Consider the following 19,568-nt stretch of genomic DNA (forward strand, 5'->3'; position numbering starts at 1 on the left):
TATACAGAAAAAAGAGTTGGCCCGAGAATTGAACCCTGTGGTACCCCCATAGAGACTGCCAGAGGTCCGGACAACAGGCCTTCCAATTTGACACACTGGACTCTGTCTGCGAAGTAGTTGGTGAACCAGGCGAGGCAGTCATTTGAGAAACCAATGCTATTGATTCTACCGATAAGAATACGGTGATTGACAGAGTCGAAAGCCTTGGCCAGGTCGATGAAGACGGCTGCACAGTACTGTATTTTATCGATGGCGGTTATGATATCGTTTAGTACCTTGAGTGTGGCTGAGGTGCACCCGTGACCAGCTTGGAAACCGGATTGCTCAGCGGAGAAGGTACGGTGGGATTCGAAATGGTCAGTGATCTGTTTATTAACTTGGTTTTCAAAGACTTTAGAAAGGCAGGGCAGGATGGATATAGGTCTACCCCGGCCAAACCCTAACCCGGACAATGCTGGGCCAATTTTGCACCGCCATATGGTACTCCCAATCACGGCCGGTTATGGTACAGCCTGGAATCAAACCAGGGTCTGTAGTGACGCCTCTTGGACTAAGATGCAGTGCCTTAGACCGCTGCGCCACTCAGGAGTCATTAGTTAGTTCAATGAATTTGTATTCGCTCACTTCGGACTTCGGCTGCATATTTTCCGCCATTTTCTTAAAATCTGAAAACATTGTGAAGCCACGGCCATTTTCTGAAGAATTGCATTATGGGCCTTAAAAGTATGGAAATAGTGTCCTCTGCGTGTATACTTCGTATTTTGGTTAATTTAGTACGACATCTGGGAACTTTTGGCATACTAACTATATCCATACTTTGACCAATAAGCATGCTATATACTCAATTCACATCACAAATAGTATTGTTAGTATGAGTATTCGAACACAGGTCTATTCTCCTTGATTCTACTTCCATTTTATTCAGAATCGACTTTATCATCCGCTTCCGCCATCTTTCCTCACTAGTTCCGAATACACGTCGCCTGATGCCTCCTTGTTGATGTTCTGTTCCAAAACCATCTAACCAAAACAGAGTGTTATGTTTCACTATATTGGATCATTCCAATATATTGGTATCAATCCGCGGCGGAAGGATAGATCCGAGGTGAGGATTTACAGATTCACTCCCGTGTACACCTGTGTCACGACTGGGGTCCGCCCCTATATGTAGACCCCATGGCCGTGATACACTTTCTCTTTCATTTTCTCGGCAGACGTCCGTATGGTTTGAGGTACAAACTTTCTGAAGTTCGCTTGGTGTCACTGGTAAGTGTAATATCTTGCGTGAAAGTATACTCACTAGCTGTTTTCAGCCTGGAGCAGCTGGCCACATGCCACATGGCCAGCCCCTCTTGAGTGCTCCACTCGCTGTGTGCGGTTGATCTGTATCTTCTGCCCATGGTTTGTCGTACTTGTGTTTCGTTAGTGTTACACTACGACTCCGTGTGCATCTATTAGTATGGTGGCTCATGCTGCCACAAACTGTAATTTACCTTACACAACTTGTCGGCTGGCTTGTTCTATGTGTGTGCTGTGAATTGCTTTAACATGCTGTTCCCTGCGCAATAGGCGTGGGTTCTCTGCTAATTACCCTGCTGGGTTTTTTTTCTTGTTCTTTCCCCTGCAGAGTGTAAGAGTATCATGGTGGGCTTTCCACTACGTTGAGACATTAACTGGAGTTCCTTAACGGAGTTACTCAATCATATGGCTGTTTTTACTGCTTGGATTAAACCGGCTAGGTAATATTGCACTTGGCGGAAAACAAAAAAATGAATAAATCTAATCCATTACCTGGTTGCTGTTTTTTTTGTATGCCCGTTTTTTCCCACGCGGGTCTAACCTGTTTTTTCTAGAGGTACTGGATAATTTATCCCTCACCGGGTTCCTATTCCTCCAAATGGGTCATGACATAAGCTCTCCCATGGTATCGGACCCCTACTCCGTGGCCTTGTTGGCATGGCTGAGCTTATGGCTTCCCTTTGTGACAGGTGTGATTGTGGCTTCCGAGAGGGCGGTGGAGCGCCCTACTGGATGCCTGTTTTGTGTTGTGTTCGCAGAACGCCTGCGCCTGGCGCGATTGGAGGCCATGCGCAAGTGGGTCGGCTAGGCTAAGGCTGGGGACGAGCTCCATCCCTAAGGATTGATGCGCCAGTGAGCTGTAAGTCCCTCTACTGGGCCCAGTACCTCTCCCAGGAAGCATGGCCAGAGCCACCGCTGGCAGAGCCCATCTCCTGCCAGGCCTGGACGGGGGCAGGAGTCGGGGCCACCATGAACGGAGGGCGCATGCCCTGCAACAGGAGGTTGATGGCTTCAATGGAGACGACAGCTGTTCTCTTTTGGCCAGTGATAGGCTGTTCCTGGGGAACGATGCTGGCACTGTTCACCACCATCAGCGGGGCTACCAGGCCATCAGAAGCCGGCAGCGGGGCTTCATCGCCCCCACCGGTTCGAGAGGCTATGAGGAGCCTACTCACTCGGGTAGCAACTGCACTGGACATCAAACTGGTGGACAGTTATGACTCTCCATCTGTCCCCATCTCTGCTGAGTTCCGCGAGGCCTTGCAGGAGAGCTGGGCCTCTGCCAGGTGATGCTCCCGATTCACAGCAGAGACTGGACTATGGAGTTATGTAGCGGGCGCAGAGTCACTCGGCCTCCGGGAGTACCCGACCATGGACACCATGACAGCTGCCATCGTCCTCCCGGACCGGGAGATTATAGGGTGGAACCCGCAACTGAAGCCAGGACCCCCCCAGGGTTTTTGATGTGAACTTGAAAGCCGCCTTACCAACGCGACTATGGTACTGCAGGCCTACCTGCAGACTCTGTTGCCCCGGCTGCAGGAGGACACAGAGGAGCTCCTCCAGGAAGTGATGGAGGTGTCTTGCCTGCGCTCCCTGCTCCAGAGGGATGTGGACGGGCCATGGCGCAGGTGGTTACCTCCCGGCGCCATCTCTGGCTGGCCGAATCCCGTCTACCAGCTGCTCTCCAGAGCACGTTTGCCACTCTCCCCATCACCCCAGGGCTGACGTTTGGCCCAGGGGTTGATGACATTCTGGAGCAGACCGATAAAGTTTGTAGGGACTGGGAGACCCTGAGACGGTTCATGCCACCTCCTCAGGCCCCAGGTCCAAGGCAGACGGACCCTCGCCACCCACCTGCACCTGAACGACGGGGGGGGGGGGGGTGTCCCTCTCCTGCCCCATCGCTTGCTGTGGGACGACAGCAGGGAGTGTCACAGCGTGCGGTGGTGCAACGACTTGTCAAGTGTCACCGCCATAGGGACGTGCCTGGGGGACCCAGGCGCTCGGGGCGCTAGAGAGGCGAGCCCCGGCAGCCCTCGGCCGCTTCTCCCCGTCTCAAAGGGCAAATGGGGATGAGGGTGTGGAGTCCCCCTGGGTGTTGTCCACAATGCTCGAGGGGTTCTGACTCCACTTCCGGTGCCAGCCCCCGTCCTTCAGGGGCCTTCGTGTCACCACGGTGGCCAACCTTTTTGGCAGGAGTGGGTGGAATCCGCCCTGACCTGCCAATGCCTGTTGGGCTTGCTGACGGCTGCCTCGTTGCTGATTCCCCTGGTTCTGCTCCATCTCCAACCTCTTCAACGGCAGTTCAACTCACACTGGCTGCACCCGAAGCGTCACCGCCAGCTGCGGGTGACCGCACAGTGCCTCAGGGCATTGTTGAGGTGGCGCTGTCGCTCCTTTCTCTTAGGTGGGGTGGAGATGCTGAGGTTGGGCAGCCGGGAGCTGGTCAGCACGGATGCCTCCCAGAACGGTTGGGGGGGTGTGACCAAGGGCAGGTCAGCCAGCGGCTGTTGGCTACCCCCTTGGAGCGGCAGGCACATCAATACACTAGAGCTCCAAGCTGTACTACTGGCCTTGCGGCCTTTTCTTCCACATCTGAAGGGAAGACATGTCCTGGTAAGAACAGACAACACCACAGTGGTGGCTTACATCAACCATCGGGGTGGACTGAGGTCCCACCGCCTCAATCTTATGGCATGGGAGCTCCTTCTCTAGGCTCAGGGACATCTAGCGTCTCTACGCGCAGTGCACATACCTGGCATCCTGAATGTGCAGCGGATATGCTCTCAAGGGAGGGCCCGCCACCTTGGGACTGGAGCCTACATCCCCAGTTCGGGAGGGCGCAGGTGGACCTGTTTGTCTCCCTGGACAATGCACACTGTCCCTGTGGTACTCCATGTCAGAGCAAACAGGGCCTCTGGGCTTAGATGCTCTGGCTCACGATTGGCCAGGGCTGGAGCTTTACGTATTCCCCCCTTTTCCCCTGATCCAGGCTGTGCTGGACAGGACCAGGATGGTGGATCATCGTCTGCTGCTGGTGGCCCCATACTGGCCCAGACGACCCTGGTTCAGCCTTCTCCTGTCCCTGTTGTCTGGGACACCTAGGCAACTGCCCCTGAGACCCGACCTGCTGTCTCAGGCCGGGAGAACTCTGTGGCATCCGAGACCGCACCGCCTCAGTCTGTGGGCTTGGCCGCTGAACGGCATCAATGGTCCATGTTAGGACTACTGGAGGGCGTAATGTACACCATGCAGAGCGCAAGGGCACCGGCTACTACCGCGGCATACCAGTTGCGTTGGCGGTTGTTCTGCTCTTGGTGCACTGGTATTGAGGTTGTGCCCGAGTCATGCGGGGTGCAGTATGTCCACCAATACCTGCAGTCTCACTTGGATGAGGGCTTGGCAGCCTCTACACTGAGAGGGTATTTGACCGCTATATCTGCCTGCCATGTGGGGTGGATGGACAGCCCAGTGGGGTGCCATCCCTTGGTCTCCAGGTTTATGAAGGGTTTTCATTGCCTGTGTCCAGCTAGCACCCGCTCAATGGCAAGCTGGGATCTGGATGTGGTCTTGGCAGCTTTGGCAAAGCCGCCTTTCGAACAGTTGGAGTCTGCCTCCCTGAAACACCTCTCTATGAAGGTGGCTTTCTTGGTAGCGATTACTTCCATGAAGAGGGTGGGTGAGCTCCATGCTCTTTCGGTAAGTTCTGAGTGCTACTGGATGGACCCCGGGGGGAGGAGTATATCTCTCCTCTCCAACCCTTCATTCCTCCCGAAGGTTCTGTCAGACAGGCATGTGAACATCCCTTTTATCCTGTCTGCTTACGACCCCCCGGGAGTGGCAGGGGACTCTGGGCCTCCCTCCGGCATGCTGTGCCCTGTGCGGACACTGGCTGCCTATGTGGAGTGGACATGGTCAGTGAGAACAACAGACCAGCTTTTAGTCCGCTATGATGAGAAAGTCCTGGGGGCTGGGTTATCAAAGCAGAGGCTCTCTCACTGGATTGTGGTCACAATTACGACAGCATACCGCCTGGCTGGCAAGCCAGTGCTGCGATCTGTGGTGGCACATTCAACACGAGGTGTGGCTGCATCCTGGGCTCTACTGAGAGGAGTGCCCCTCGCTGATATCTGTGCTGCGGCCAGCTGGGCTTCCTCTTGTACCTTTGCTAGGTACTATCGGGTAAATGTGGCACCTCCCTCTGAGGTTGGTTCAGCGGTCCTGGGCATCGCCTCCCCTTCCGGGGACTGTGCCAGGACCCCTCTTCCACATTGATGGCCCCTGCGTCTCGGTCCCGCGCTGGGAATTAGCCGCTGGCTGGCCAGGTCCCTCTAGCACCGAATAAATCTGGTACGGGTATACCAATATATTGGAGTGATCCAATATAGTGAAACATAACGAAGGTTACATATGTAACCAAGGTTATGTGAGCTATATGGATCACTCCAATCCTCTACGGTGCTCGAGGCGCCTCAGAAATGATGTAGAGAATGTGTGTCGCAGCCATGGGGTCTATATATAGGGGCGTACCCCAGCCGTGACACAGGTGTACGAGTGAATCTATAAATCCTCACCTCGGATGTATCCCTCTGCTGCGGAGTGATGCCAATATATTGGAGTGGTGCATATAGCTCACATAACCGTGGTTACATACGTAACCTTCGTTTTCGACACACCCACTACTTTCCTGTCGACACACCCACTTGCCCATACTTCGGTCGCCATATTGGGATGCAGCTACCCCCTTCTCTGAGAGTCTCATCTTTCGATAGGTGGTGAGTTTGGGTTTTACACACGATTTCGTGATGATTTTCTTGTCCGTGTGTGTCATGTGTAGAAAAAAGCTGATATCACAAGCCCCATGTTTTGGAAAAGGGGCAAACTTTATATCGGCAGAAAGAGGTGATTTAAGCTGCAGCCACTACAATAGATAAATCAATAGCATAAACACACAGGGAGCTATTCACGGGTGCCTCAATCGACTCTAGGTCTAATAGAGAAACACTTAATCAATGTCCAATTTTTTTTTTTGCACATAATTGATTTACTTAGTCACTTTACCAGTTGCTCACTTTTCTGCGCTTGCATGATACAGTGTCATTCTAGGGCCAACTGAAAGCTGTACAAAAAATAACATGCAGTGATAAAAAATTGTATAATGCTGACCCCTGATGGCAGTAAGTGTTAACTAAAGCATTTTCTGCATTCCCAAATCATTGAAGTCAAATAAACAGTATTTTAATTTGTTCATGATCATGCATTTTAATTTCAGTGAAGGTAAATTAAACTACTGAATGAGCAGTCTCATGTGATCATTTATAAATTGTAATGACCTAGCAGTAGTTATTCTGAAGTTTTGCATTTACTGCATGTGTAATTTCTTTTATCATAATCAAACGCATATTTGAGATTTATCTGTTTTGACTAGATGGGATACATTTTTGTCAGATTTGACATTTGGCAGCAGGTTAGGAGAATTTAGGCAGCAGGTTAGGATAATTAATTTAGCAGGTTATGAGAATTATGCCGTGTTCAAAACTACTGGGAACTCTGAAATCTCCGACTTCCGTCCGTTCAAGACAACTGGGAACTTGAAAAAAAAACGTGCTACGACTGGGAAAAATCGTTTTGAACGGTCATCCAACTCGGAATTAGAAGTCGGAATATCGGACATATTTCTAAAGCTCCGTCATTCCGACCTGAAAATCAGTGACATCATGATTTGACCTCGTATTTTCCCTTTTCCCAGTTGAATTGAAAGCACCACAAGTTTCAAATTCAGACATTCTTGAACGCGGCATAAGAATCACCAAGATCTGACCTGTAGTAGGAGCTTCATTGATGACGTGTCTTTACAGCGCATTCTTTTCTGCGCAAAACGGTTCAATGGTGCCACGCAAACTGTGCTGATCCTTCAAGTGGCACCAGTTTAACACAACAGGAATCGGATAAAGGACACCATGGGCAGTGAGTTATTTTTTTTCTAACGTCTGTCGATGTATCTGTGAATTGCATGTTAAATGTATATTTTTAACGTTTAGCTAGTTAGATTGACTGTGAACGGACATGTATTGTAGCTTGCTACTAGCTAGCCAATGGCAATGCTAACGTAAAATGAAGAATATTATAACGTTAGTTAACGGAATGGGAAGCTAACGGCAGGAGGCAGCTAACGTACAATCGCTGCTGACTTTACCTAACGCTTCTCATGAAGTGCCCACAAATTGTTGACCCTTGGCACTTAGTTGGGACATTTTAGATTGCTGTGTGCACCTTCAACATTCGCTAACTAGTTACCCTCTACAGTCTTTGTCATTCTAGGAAATGTTACTAGCTAGCATAGTCTGCTGTAACAGTGTCAGTACCTGTGCGCAGAGATACTGCCTGGTTCAAGTCTTTGCAATGACAGTGACATCAGACAAACTAGGTGGTTCGAGCCCTGAATGCTGATTGGTTGAAGCCGTGGTATATCAGACCGTATGATAACATTTATTTTTACTGCTCTAATTACGTTGGTAACCAGTTTAAAATAGCAATAATGCACCTCAGGCGTTTGTGATATATGGCCAATATACCACGGCAAAGGGCTGTGTCTGTCCTAGCACTCTTCGTTGCGTCGTGGGTAAGAACAGCCCTTAGCCGTGGTATATTGGCCCTAAACCACACCCCCTTGGGCCTTATTGCTTAATTATGACTAGTTTGCTTCTAGCTTGCTTACATTTTTTTGAATAAACCACTGGCATTCCCAATGAATGTCAACTTCTTTGAAGAACTAAGGTTAGCTGTCCAGCTACAGTAGATATTAGAGGTCGACTGATTATGATTTTTCAACGCCAATACCGATTATTGGACAATCTAAAAAATATGTGTGTAATAATGACAATTACAACAATACTGAATGAACACTTATTTTAATATAATACATAAATAAAATCAATTTAGTCTCAAATAAATAATGAAACATGTTCAATTTGGTTTAAATAATGCAAAAACAAAGTGTTGGAGAAGAAAGTAAAAGTGCAATATGTGCCATGTAAGAAAGCTAACGTTTAAATTCCTTGCTCAGAACATGAGAACATATGAAAGCTGGTGGTTCCTTTTAATGAGTCTTCAATATTCCCAGTTAAGAAGTTGTAGTTATTATAGGAATTATAGGACTATCTCTCTATACCATTTGTATTTTATATACCTTTGACTATTGGATGTTCTTATAGGCACTATAGTATTGCCAGCCTAATCTTGGAAGTTGATAGGCTTGAAGTCATAAACAGCGCTGTGCTTCAAGCATTGCGAAGAGCTGCTGGCAAACGCAGGAAAGTGCTGTTTGAATTAATGTTTACAAGCCTGCTGCTGCCTACCACTGCTCTATCAAATTATAGACTTAATTATAATATAATAAACACACAAATACGAGCCTTAGGTCATTAATATGGTCAAATCCGGAAACTATCATTTCGAAAACATTTATTCTTTCAGTGAAATACGGAACCGTTACGTATTTTATCGAACAGGTGGCATCCATAAGTCTAAATATTGTTGTTACATTGCACAACCTTCAATGTTATGTCATAATTATGTACAATTCTGGCAAATTAATTACGGTCTTAGTTAGAAATAAATGGTCTTCACACAGTTCACAACGAGCCAGGCGGCCCAAACTGCTGCATATACCCTGACTCTGCTTGCACAGAACGCAAGATAAGTGACACAATTTCCCTAGTTAATATTGCCTGCTAACATTAATTTCTTAACTAAATATGCAGGTTTAAAAAAACATACTTGTGTATTGATTTTAAGAAAGGCATTGATGTTTATGGTTAGGTACATTGGTGCAACGACCGTGCTTTTTTTCGCAAATGCGCTTGTTAAATCGTCACCTGTTTGGCGAAGTAGGCTATGATTCAATGATGAATTAACAGGCACCGCATTGATTATTTGCAGCGCAGGACAAGCTAGTTAAACTAGTAATATCATCAACCATGTGTAGTTAACTAGTGATTATGTTAAGATTGATTGTTTTTTATAAGATATGTTTAATGCTAGCTAGCAACTTACCATGGCTCCTTGCTGCACTTGCGTAACAGGAGGTCAGCCTGCCACGCAGTCTCCTCGTGGAGTGCAATATAATCGGTGTCCAAAAATGCCGATTACCGATTGTTATGAAAATTGGATATCGGCCCAAATTAATCGGCTATGCCGATTTTTAATCGGTCGACCTCTAGCAGATATAATGTATTTCTATTGCCTCTGTTAATCTGCTCTCATCAGCCTAGCTATAGGCCCACTAGTTTGTTCCCACATACAATATAGCTAGTTAGCTAACTAGCTAGTTAGTAGCTTATTGACTATGTCTGTAAATGTGAGTGGAGGCTAATTTTTGCATGCATGGGAGTGATGACGTTTCATCCTGATAAAGTGTAACTATCTTGCACTGGTTAGGACAACTTATTTTACTGTATGTTGTATGTAGTTTTTCCCCCCAAAGAAACTAACCAACCTCGTGTTTTTTTTTTACAGTCAAATTTTTGGAAGTCATAAAGCCGTTTTGTGCGGTCTTACCCGAGATTCAGAAACCAGAGAGAAAGGTATAGTATACCGCAATCTCTCCTCTCCTCACAATCTTAGCTCTAGTGATGTTTCTAAAACCTCCCTCTTTTACCTCTACAGATTCAGTTCAGAGAAAAAGTACTATGGACTGCCATCACTCTCTTCATCTTCCTGGTGTGCTGCCAGGTTAGTATCTGCTGAGCATCTGTCTCTGTGTAATTCTATATATTGTATGGTTCTTGCAGAGAAGCCCTGCCTGTCTTTGGTCTTATTATCACTAGCTGATAATATGGTTAAGGCCACAGGTAATGATGACTCAATGAGTGTAGTTATAACTCTTGTGGGTACAGTGTATTGGTTCATTCTTTCTCTTTGTCTCCTGTCCTCCTAGATTCCCCTCTTTGGCATCATGTCCTCGGACTCTGCAGATCCCTTCTACTGGATGAGAGTAATCCTGGCCTCCAACAGAGGTGAGAAACAAACAATCTGGTTCTACTTAGTTTGAATGCTTGCCTGTGTCTGTAATCATCAGTCCATATGGAGGAAGACAAGTTTAAACGTTTGAACTGTGCGTCCCTAGTAACAGATTCGGCCCCGCCCACAAAGGGTTTAAAAAAAAAAAAAGGGGTTTCTCATTGAAATGCATTAATTTTAGTGCTGCGTTAAATGGCTTAAATATATATATTTTTTAAATAACCAAGTGTTCTATCTATAACCGAGTTGATACCTGATATATGATGTGTAAAGCCAGCAAGTCTAATTATTTCAAGCTACAATGCCAAGGTGGTAAAATGCTAATTCAATGCAATAACTGCATGCATGCTGGTGTCCCGTGCCATTGTAAAAACAGACACATTTGCTGGGTCTGTAGTGAGTGGGAACATTATCATAGTTTTTGCTTTGCTTCTTCTCCACTGCAGTGTATTTCTGGAGGCTTGGACTGGAAATATATCGTGCAGATTAGCTGGTTGGATAGCCAGCCAGTCATGATATTGGCTGCTAAGTAGCTACAGTTACTACTAGTAGCTAGCTAATAGAAGAGAATACTGAAACGAATGTTTGTCAAGTGTTATGTATACCTAGCTAGCTATATAGCTTGAAGCTAGGCAGAAGCGTTGTCACTCTTCACTGCAGAAAGTGTGTGTGCGTTTTGAACATGACAACTTTCAAGCAACCCAAAGATGGTAAGCGATCTATTTGGGTAACTATTTTCGAATTAGGCATTAGTTTCATAACCCAATCTAGCGAAGTTTGCAAGCTAGCTTTATCTGGCCTGCATATCAAATAATCAAATCTAATTTATTTATAAAGCCCTTCTTACATCAGCTGAAATCTCAAAGTGCTGTACAGAAACCCAGCCTAAAACCCCAAACAGCAAGCAATGCAGGTGTAGAAGCACGGTGGCTAAAAACTCCCTAGAAAGGCCAAAACCTATGAAGAAACCTAGAGAGGAACCAGGCTATGAGGGGTGGCCAGTCCTCTTCTGGCTGTGCCGGGTGGAGATTATAAGAGAACATGGCCAAGATGTTCAAATGTTCATAAATGACCAGCATGGTCAAATAATAATAATCACAGTAGTTGTCGAGGGTGCAGCAAGTCAGCACCTCAGGAGTAAATGTCAGTTGGCTTTTCATAGCCGATCATTAAGAGTATCTCTACCGCTCCTGCAGTCTCTAGAGAGTTGAAAACAGCAGGTCTGGGACAGGTAGCACGTCCGGTGAACAGGTCAGGGTTCCATAGCCGCAGGCAGAAACGTTGAAACTGGAGCAGCAGCACGGCCAGGTGGACTGGGGACAGCAAGGAGTATGAAATGTTCTGCCTTGTTTGTCGATCTTTAATGCTACCTAACAATGCAGTACCAACCTGACTAGCTGCCCATCCAACCAGCTAGTAATAGGCAGCTAGCTAATAGTGCTGAGTGATTAGTGCTTTGTCATTTCGGTTTGATTTAAACAAAAAATAATAACGAATTTCGGTATTTAAAAAAAAATCACAATGCATTATGAAATGACATTCAAATGTTTTTTCTTCATGTTAAATTTCTAATCAGAAAATAATTAACATTCAATTGCCAAAACATTTAAAATATTTGATTGTCTCTGTCAGGTCCACATTGGATAGACATCAATAGGAAATTACTATAAAATATTTCAGATGTGTATATTACTTTGTTTTTATTTGACTTTATTTTTAATTCCTTAAAGTCATCATCTCATCTCTGCTCAGGCAGTAGCAGTCAAACAGCTCTGTGCTCCCCAAATACTGTACTGTCTTTAGTCATCCTATTTTGCTAGGCTAGCCTGCTCAAGCATGCTGCAGAGCTGTCTGAGAATCCTTTTACTAGTTCTTCAAAGTAAATGAGACAGTTCCTGTAAGTATATCTCCATCCCTCTGTTGTTGTGTACATTCCTCATGAGGTCTGTGTGAAACGAACTGAACATAGTTAAAAGTATATGCGTTCTTGCGCTGAACTAGGTTGAATATTTGCTTTATGGAAACTACAACTTCCTTCAGCCCAGTGCGCCACATCTTTCTTGTCATGATTTGTTTTTCTCTGTAGAGAAATGGTGCGTTGGGCTCAGCAAAACCCTCAACTAAATGGAATTCAAGGAATTGAACAGCTGTCGGTTAATTAGCTGTTTAATAACCAAAAAAAGGAAATGACGGTAAATCGCTCAGCACTACTAAAGATTTATAGTACAGAAAATACATTCTTCAAGTTCAAGTTGGATATTAGAAGTGCTGTACTTACTAAATAATCTATTGTACTGCCAGTTAAGATGGCATGAATATGATCTTAACCAAGAAATATAGCATTTAACTTCAAACAAAACACAGCGTTCTAAAGCTTTACCCTTCCTGGTTGTTGCTAAGCTAAACAATGGGCTCACTTCATTGACCCAGCGTTCTAAGGCACTGGATCTCAGTGCTTGAGGCATCACTACAGACACCCTGGTTCGAATCCAGGCTGTATCACAACCGGCCGTTCTTGGGAGTCCCATAAGGCGGCACACAATTGGCCCGGCGTCGTCCGGGTTTGACCCGTGTAGGCCGTCATTGTAAATAAGAATTTGTTCTGAACTGACTTGCCTAGTTAAATAAACAAATATTGACACCTGTCTCCCTCCATTTATTAATGGCTCTCAATCTTGGCTACTGATCATGTTAGAAGCATCTATTACACCTTCACTGTTTGGTTCCCACCTCTTACATGGAGAAATAATTCTTCCCTGTGATGTTATCAGGTCTTATCTGATCCCGTGTGGCTCAGTTGGTAGAGCATGGCGCTTGCAACGCCAGGGTTGTGGGCTCAATTCCCACGGGGGGACCAGGGTTCAATTCCCACGGGGGGACCAGGATGAATATGTATGAACTTTCCAATTTGTAAGTCGCTCTGGATAAGAGCGTCTGCTAAATGACTTAAATGTTATCTCTTTTTGACAAGCAGTCTTTTCAAAAGCTGACATTCTTTAGCTGATATCACTGTATTCAGAGCTTTGCCTTTGTTAGAATCCCCTTTTCCATTACAACAGTGTTGGTTCATAATAATGGTTGACTGGACTGTACTGTGATCCTCCACCATTCTACAGGTACTCTGATGGAGCTGGGTATCTCGCCCATTGTTACCTCTGGTCTCATCATGCAGCTGCTGGCTGGAGCCAAGATCATTGAGGTTGGAGACACCCCCAAGGACAGAGCACTCTTCAATGGAGCACAGAAATGTAGGTCTCTAGCCTGTCATAAGGCTGGGGTGTATTCAGTATCCCATTGCAAAGTGTTTTTCCACTCACAACAGTCCAAGGATATTGAATGCAACCGTCTTCCTTTTTCTCTGCAGTGTTTGGCATGATCATCACCATTGGGCAGGCCATTGTTTACGTGATGACTGGCATGTACGGAGACCCCTCAGAGATGGGTGCTGGGATCTGCCTGCTCATCATCATTCAGGTTAGTTAGATCCCCCCCCCAGTTCATATAAACAGTTCATTAATTGTACCCTTTAGGTACAGAGACCTAACTTTCACTATTAAAACCCTTTGGCAGCCATTTCTTTAATCTGTCAATCAGCCATGCTCAACAGTCTGTTCTGCTTTCATCCGCCTGGTCAGGTAGCCTAGTGGTTAAGAGCGTTGGGACAGTAACTGAAAGGTCGCTGGTTTGAATCCCTGTGCCGGAAAGGTGGAATAATCTGCCGTTCTGCAAGACAGTTAACCCACAACTGCTTCCCGGGCGCCGTACCTCTCCCATTTCAGTTGAATGCATTCAGTTGTGCTGACTCGGTATACCCTTTCCCTTCCCTATTTTAAGCTCTCTCCTTCTTCCCCAGCTGTTTGTGGCAGGTCTGATTGTGCTGCTGCTGGATGAGCTGCTGCAGAAGGGCTATGGTCTAGGCTCTGGTATCTCCCTGTTCATTGCCACCAACATCTGTGAGACCATCGTCTGGAAGGCCTTCAGTCCCACTACTGTCAACACTGGGAGAGGTAGGTAAGCACTAAGGCTACATATGACCAAAAGTAGGTGGACACGTGCTCGTCGAACGTCTCATTCCAAAGTCATGGGCATTAGTATGGAGTTGGTCCCCCCCTTTGCTGCTATAACAGCCTCCACTCCACAAGAGCAGTAGTGAGGTTGGGCGATTAGGCCTGGCTCGCAGTTGGTGTTCCAATTCATCCCAAAGGGAAGGCCCTATGGGGTTGAGGTCAGGGCTCTGTGCAGGCCAGTCAAGTTCTTCCTCACCGATCTCAACAAACCATTTCTGTATGGACGACACTTTGTGAACGGGGTCATTGTCATGCTGAAACAGGAAAGGGCCTTCCCCAAACTGTTGCCAAAAAGTTGGAGGCACAAAATCATCTAGAATGTCATTGTATGCTGTAGCATTGAGTTCTAGTGAAGGGAAATAAGGGGCCAAGCCCGACCCATGAAAAATAGCCCCAGACCATTTTTTCTTCCTCCACCAAACTTTAGTTGGCACTATGCATTGGGGCAGGTAGCGCTCTCCTGGCATCCGCCAAACCCAGATTCATCCATCGGACTGCCAGATGGTGAAGCATGATTCTCCAGAGAACGCATTTCCACTGCTCCAGACTCCAATGGCGGTGAGCTTTACACCACTCCAGCTGATGCTTGGCATTGTGCATGGTGATCTTAGGCTTGTGTGTGGCTGCTCAGCTATGGAAACTAATTTCATTAAGCTCCCGATGAACAGTTCTTGTGCTGACGTGGCTTCCAAAGGCAGTTTGGAACTTAGTAGTGAGTGTTGCAACCGAGGACAGACGATTTTTATGCGCTTCAGCATTCGGCTGTCCTGTTCTTTGAGCTTGTGTGGCCTACCACTTCGCGGTGGTGCCGTTGTTGCTCTTAGAAATTTTTACTTTACAATAACAGCACTTACAGTTGACCTGGGCAGCTCTAGCAGGGCAGAAATGTAATGAACTGACTTGTTGGAAAGGTGGCATCCTATGACGGTGCCATGTTGAAAGTCAATAAGCGCTTAAGTACAGGTCAATCTACTGCCAATGTTTGTCTTTGGAGATTGCATGGCTGTGTGCTCGATTTTATACACCTGTCAGCAATGGGTGTGGCTGAAATAGCCGACACCACTAATTTCAAGGGGTGTCCACATACTTTTGTGTAACTAGTGTATGTGTATTTACAATGTGCTCTTGTTCAGTCAGGGTTGTTCCCCCTGCTGTGCTGTTAGTTAGGTAACCTTGTCTCTTGTCTCAGGAACGGAGTTTGAAGGTGCTGTCATTGCCCTGTTCCACCTGTTGGCAACCCGCACAGACAAGGTGCGCGCCCTGAGAGAGGCCTTCTACCGTCAGAACCTGCCTAACCTCTTGAACCTCATCGCCACAGTCTTCGTCTTTGCTGTAGTGATATACTTCCAGGTCAGTGGACAGACAACCTGCTTTATAGCCTATATTGTCTTGGCTGTCATTTGATTGGTTTTACAAATGGCTTTCAATTCATTGCTTGAGTGACCTTTATGACCATTGGATCTGTTGACAATGTGAACATAAATGTTCAGACCAAAAAGCTGCATGCATAGAATAATTGAAGACAAACGTTGAATCCCATTGGATTTCCGTGGTTGTTTTTGAAAGGTCTTGAACACTTCTCGCCTCCTCCTTCCAGGGCTTCAGGGTGGACCTGCCCATCAAGTCTGCCCGTTACCGTGGCCAGTACAACACCTATCCCATCAAGCTCTTCTACACCTCCAACATTCCCATCATCCTCCAGTCTGCCCTTGTGTCCAACCTGTACGTCATCTCTCAGATGCTCTCCACGCGATTCAGTGGCAACTTTCTGGTTAACCTGCTAGGCACCTGGTCTGTAAGTACCTGTCCACAATGACCTTTGAGTGTCGCTTCTGTGTTCATTACACAGAGGTGGAGACTTGCCTCACCCATGTTCATTACACCAGTACTATTTAAAAATGTACATCCACTTAGTTATTTTTTTCTCATCACTTTTAACCTTCATGCGGTTAAAACGGTACTGAATACTTCTGTGTGTTGTCTAGTAGTGTGTGACTGTAAACAATGAAGTCTGTTTGATGCCATAGTGGTGGTTATGATCACATGTTTTGGACTACTATGACAGCACACTGGTAGTGTTGACAGATCAGACATTTCTTTCAGCAATCCTGTGTAAGAGAGCTAGCCTTCGGAAGGTTTTAAGAGGGCTCCAGACTAACATTTCCCCTGGTCGCACTCAAGCCTCTGTTTTTCAGTTGGTGGCACCAGCCCAAGATTTGGTCGCACGCCCATAAAAAATGGGTAATGCATAACCATGGTAGCAATTGAAAGGGAATAGTTTGCCGATTATTGGAAAATGTATTTATGTGCATTTTAATCTGAAAATACTCCTGATACATTCAGTAACATAAGAATATTCCTGGAAAATGTAGGGTAGAACGTAAGACCAAAAAATCTCTAAGTGGCCACACCTCTCCAAATTGTGCACAGTTCCTAAGTAATTTCAATGCCCTTTTATGACTCAAGAATCTTCAACTAGTAAGGTGCTTTTGAGCTCTCCTAGCTGTGCTGGTGAGGAACTACAGCAAGCACAACCCTGCATCCTCACCATCACACAATTACTGTTTACGCAATCCAAAAACAGTCCATTATAAATCGCAATATGGGTGAGATGTGCATCACACATGATATTTCAGTGTTAGGCTTTCACAATGAAATTCAAGGAAAGTATCGTCATTTTGATACACATAGAAAGGAGTTATGATTAGTGGGCGCGGTTTTCTTTCTGTGAGCTCAATGGCCAGTTTCTGTAGAGATAAATCAGATCAAGCCTGAACTGTATGACGTGGTTTCCAACAGGCCAATATTCTACATACTTTAGTGCAAAAAAACTTGGTAATTACCTACAATGAACATACAGTAGTCCATTCTGCATTTGTCCAGTCTTTCTTTTACGCCTGCTATGTAAAAGAGACAGGAAGTCATAATCGAGAGTGACAGCGCGCTAAGCAACTGCTCTATCTTGACCTGAAAAATACATGATCTAAGTGATTGATAGTTGGTATTCAACAGTCATAAAAGTATGCCTTATTGATTTACTTTGAAGAATGACTTAGATGGTGATTTTTTCAGACTGCATAGGCAGTAGCTCTATAGAGATGACTTGGGGTGAAATAGTCATCAACTAAAACAAATGTAATATACACAACTGAAATATTTTATTAAAGTGATGTGAATAAATTATGGTTAGTAAGTGATGAAGTAACTACTATCATGGGAATTGTATTCAACCCACATAATGCATAGTGCATTTAATGTTTAAAAAAACTATCAAAATTGAAAACGGATTTTAATACTCAAACCGAACAGACTTCAAAAAGCACTAATCGCTCAGCAGTACCAAGCAGGAATGCATAATTAAAGATTTTGATGTGCAACCTATTCCAGTGATTGTCATGAATTTGGGGTTGCATAATGTTGATGTTTTCTTTTATCCAAAAGAGATGTTTTGAGTGAGGTTGCAATGTAGAAAACATGTAACTCGCACAGCTAAATGGTTGCAAAATGTGACTCAATGGTCGCAGTCTTGAACCCTGTTTTACTCATAACAGCCCTGATTGGGCTATGCTTACATGGAGAATCTATACTTAATTGATTGTGTTTTGTATAGGATACTTCCACTGGAGGACCAGCTCGTGCCTACCCAGTTGGAGGTCTCTGCTACTACCTCTCTCCCCCGGAGTCCTTTGGTTCTGTTTTGGATGACCCCATCCATGCTGCAATCTACATAGTCTTCATGCTGGGCTCCTGTGCCTTCTTCTCGAAGACATGGATCGAGGTTTCAGGATCCTCGGCCAAAGATGTGAGTCACTTGATGTATTTGCTTCATCTGTTACAGATGCACTTACTGTAGGTACACTGAAGTATGTGTGGTAGTTGCTAACTCTGCATGTCTGACAGGTGGCTAAGCAGCTGAAGGAACAGCAGATGGTGATGAGGGGACACCGAGAGACCTCCATGGTGCACGAGCTCAACCGGTAAAAACATACACACCTTTGGTTGCACTCTGGCCCAAGTGTTAATTGCTGTGTGTTTTTCTACACATTTCAAAAATCTTGTGTTCTTTGTGAAGGTACATCCCCACGGCTGCAGCTTTCGGTGGCCTATGCATAGGTGGGCTGTCCGTCATGGCGGACTTTCTGGGCGCCATCGGTTCGGGTACTGGAATTCTATTGGCAGTGACCATCATCTACCAGTACTTTGAGATCTTCGTCAAGGAGCAGAGTGAAATGGGCAGCATGGGAGCGCTGCTATTCTAGAAACACCCTCCAACAGGCACCACAGACACACAGCCTCCACCCTTTATAAATTACTTACTTTTTATTTTGCATTGTATCTAATGCGCACAAATCAGTACATTCTGCCTCTGCGACCTCTTTCTCAGCTTCTTTGTGTTCCCAGAAGCTCTTGAGGGCTCATGCAGACTGGATCTCACTGGGAAAGATAGATGGTACTTGACCCAGTGTTCAGGATGGAATTGCGTCTGTTCTGTCCCGTTGTTTTGTTTTTCAATACCATTTACCCTCTCTTCTATAGAAGCTTGCTCAAGGAAATTGAAGACTGACACCATTTTAAAGGAGTCTGTTCTTAAACCAACAAGCTGGACATTTTTGGACATTTTTGGAGAGTGGAAAGAAAGTCATGTCATGTTCATTTCAGGTCATTGTAAGCTGTGCATGGGGTTTGAAGAGCCACATTGGGGTAAAGAAAGTATAAATATACTTGTACATTCTTTAAATGGCTCTGGGAATCTCCAATGAGCTTTGTTGATTTTCATTTACTTTAAAAAAATGTTTAATCATGGAATATATTTGTATTCATGCTGGTCTTATCAATAGCATATGTTAGTACTTTGTGTCTGGGTCCTAAAGGAAAGTGTTTGTGTTGTGGTCTTTTATTCCCAGACAATCGCGGTAGAAACTGCTGATGTCATTGGATGACGATGGGTTTGGTAGGAATGGAATGGGGTTTCATTTAGTGTTTTTTACTTTCTGTATTGGACATAATTATGACATTTGACTAGGATTTTATTTTATAGATCCTCATCCCCCACTGAAAACCATCAGTGACCCCCAAATAAAACACTACCATGGACATAGGGCCTATGTCTTTGTTCAGGCCAATATTTTTCAATAAAAGCTAGAAAACAACATTCTGTGTTGAACCTTCACATGGCAT

At 45.4% G+C, this 19,568-nt stretch overlaps 1 protein-coding gene across 3 annotated transcripts; it reads left to right on the top strand.

The window, feature by feature from the left end:
- Positions 1 to 1,148: 1,148 nt before the first annotated feature.
- LOC120065082 (protein transport protein Sec61 subunit alpha) lies at positions 1,149 to 19,542 on the top strand. Of its 3 annotated transcripts, XM_039015791.1 has the most exons (14): positions 1,149 to 1,266; positions 1,628 to 1,739; positions 7,161 to 7,269; positions 9,820 to 9,887; positions 9,970 to 10,035; positions 10,241 to 10,319; positions 13,440 to 13,571; positions 13,688 to 13,797; positions 14,177 to 14,330; positions 15,580 to 15,740; positions 15,988 to 16,185; positions 18,001 to 18,192; positions 18,291 to 18,367; positions 18,463 to 19,542. In XM_039015791.1, exons 3-14 carry the CDS (start codon positions 7,263 to 7,265, stop codon positions 18,647 to 18,649), a joined length of 1,431 nt encoding a protein of 476 aa, XP_038871719.1. In that variant the 5' UTR covers positions 1,149 to 1,266; positions 1,628 to 1,739; positions 7,161 to 7,262; the 3' UTR covers positions 18,650 to 19,542. The 3 variants fall into 3 exon arrangements, with proteins under 3 accessions (XP_038871719.1, XP_038871720.1, XP_038871718.1); XM_039015792.1 differs by lacking the exon at positions 1,628 to 1,739 and having other exon boundaries at positions 1,193 to 1,266; XM_039015790.1 differs by lacking the exons at positions 1,149 to 1,266; positions 1,628 to 1,739 and adding an exon at positions 3,282 to 6,077.
- The last annotated feature ends 26 nt before the right edge of the window (positions 19,543 to 19,568 follow it).

The sequence above is a fragment of the Salvelinus namaycush genome, chromosome 20 (assembly GCF_016432855.1).
Source record: "Salvelinus namaycush isolate Seneca chromosome 20, SaNama_1.0, whole genome shotgun sequence".
Classification (NCBI taxonomy): Eukaryota; Metazoa; Chordata; class Actinopteri; order Salmoniformes; family Salmonidae; genus Salvelinus; species Salvelinus namaycush.

Excerpts from the sequence above, each read along its gene's own strand:
- LOC120065082 (XM_039015791.1), top strand. Across the intron at positions 18,193-18,290 it reads CAGGATCCTCGGCCAAAGAT|GTGGCTAAGCAGCTGAAGGA; the intron begins GTGAGTCACTTG and ends CATGTCTGACAG. Across the intron at positions 18,368-18,462 it reads ATGGTGCACGAGCTCAACCG|GTACATCCCCACGGCTGCAG; the intron begins GTAAAAACATAC and ends TTCTTTGTGAAG.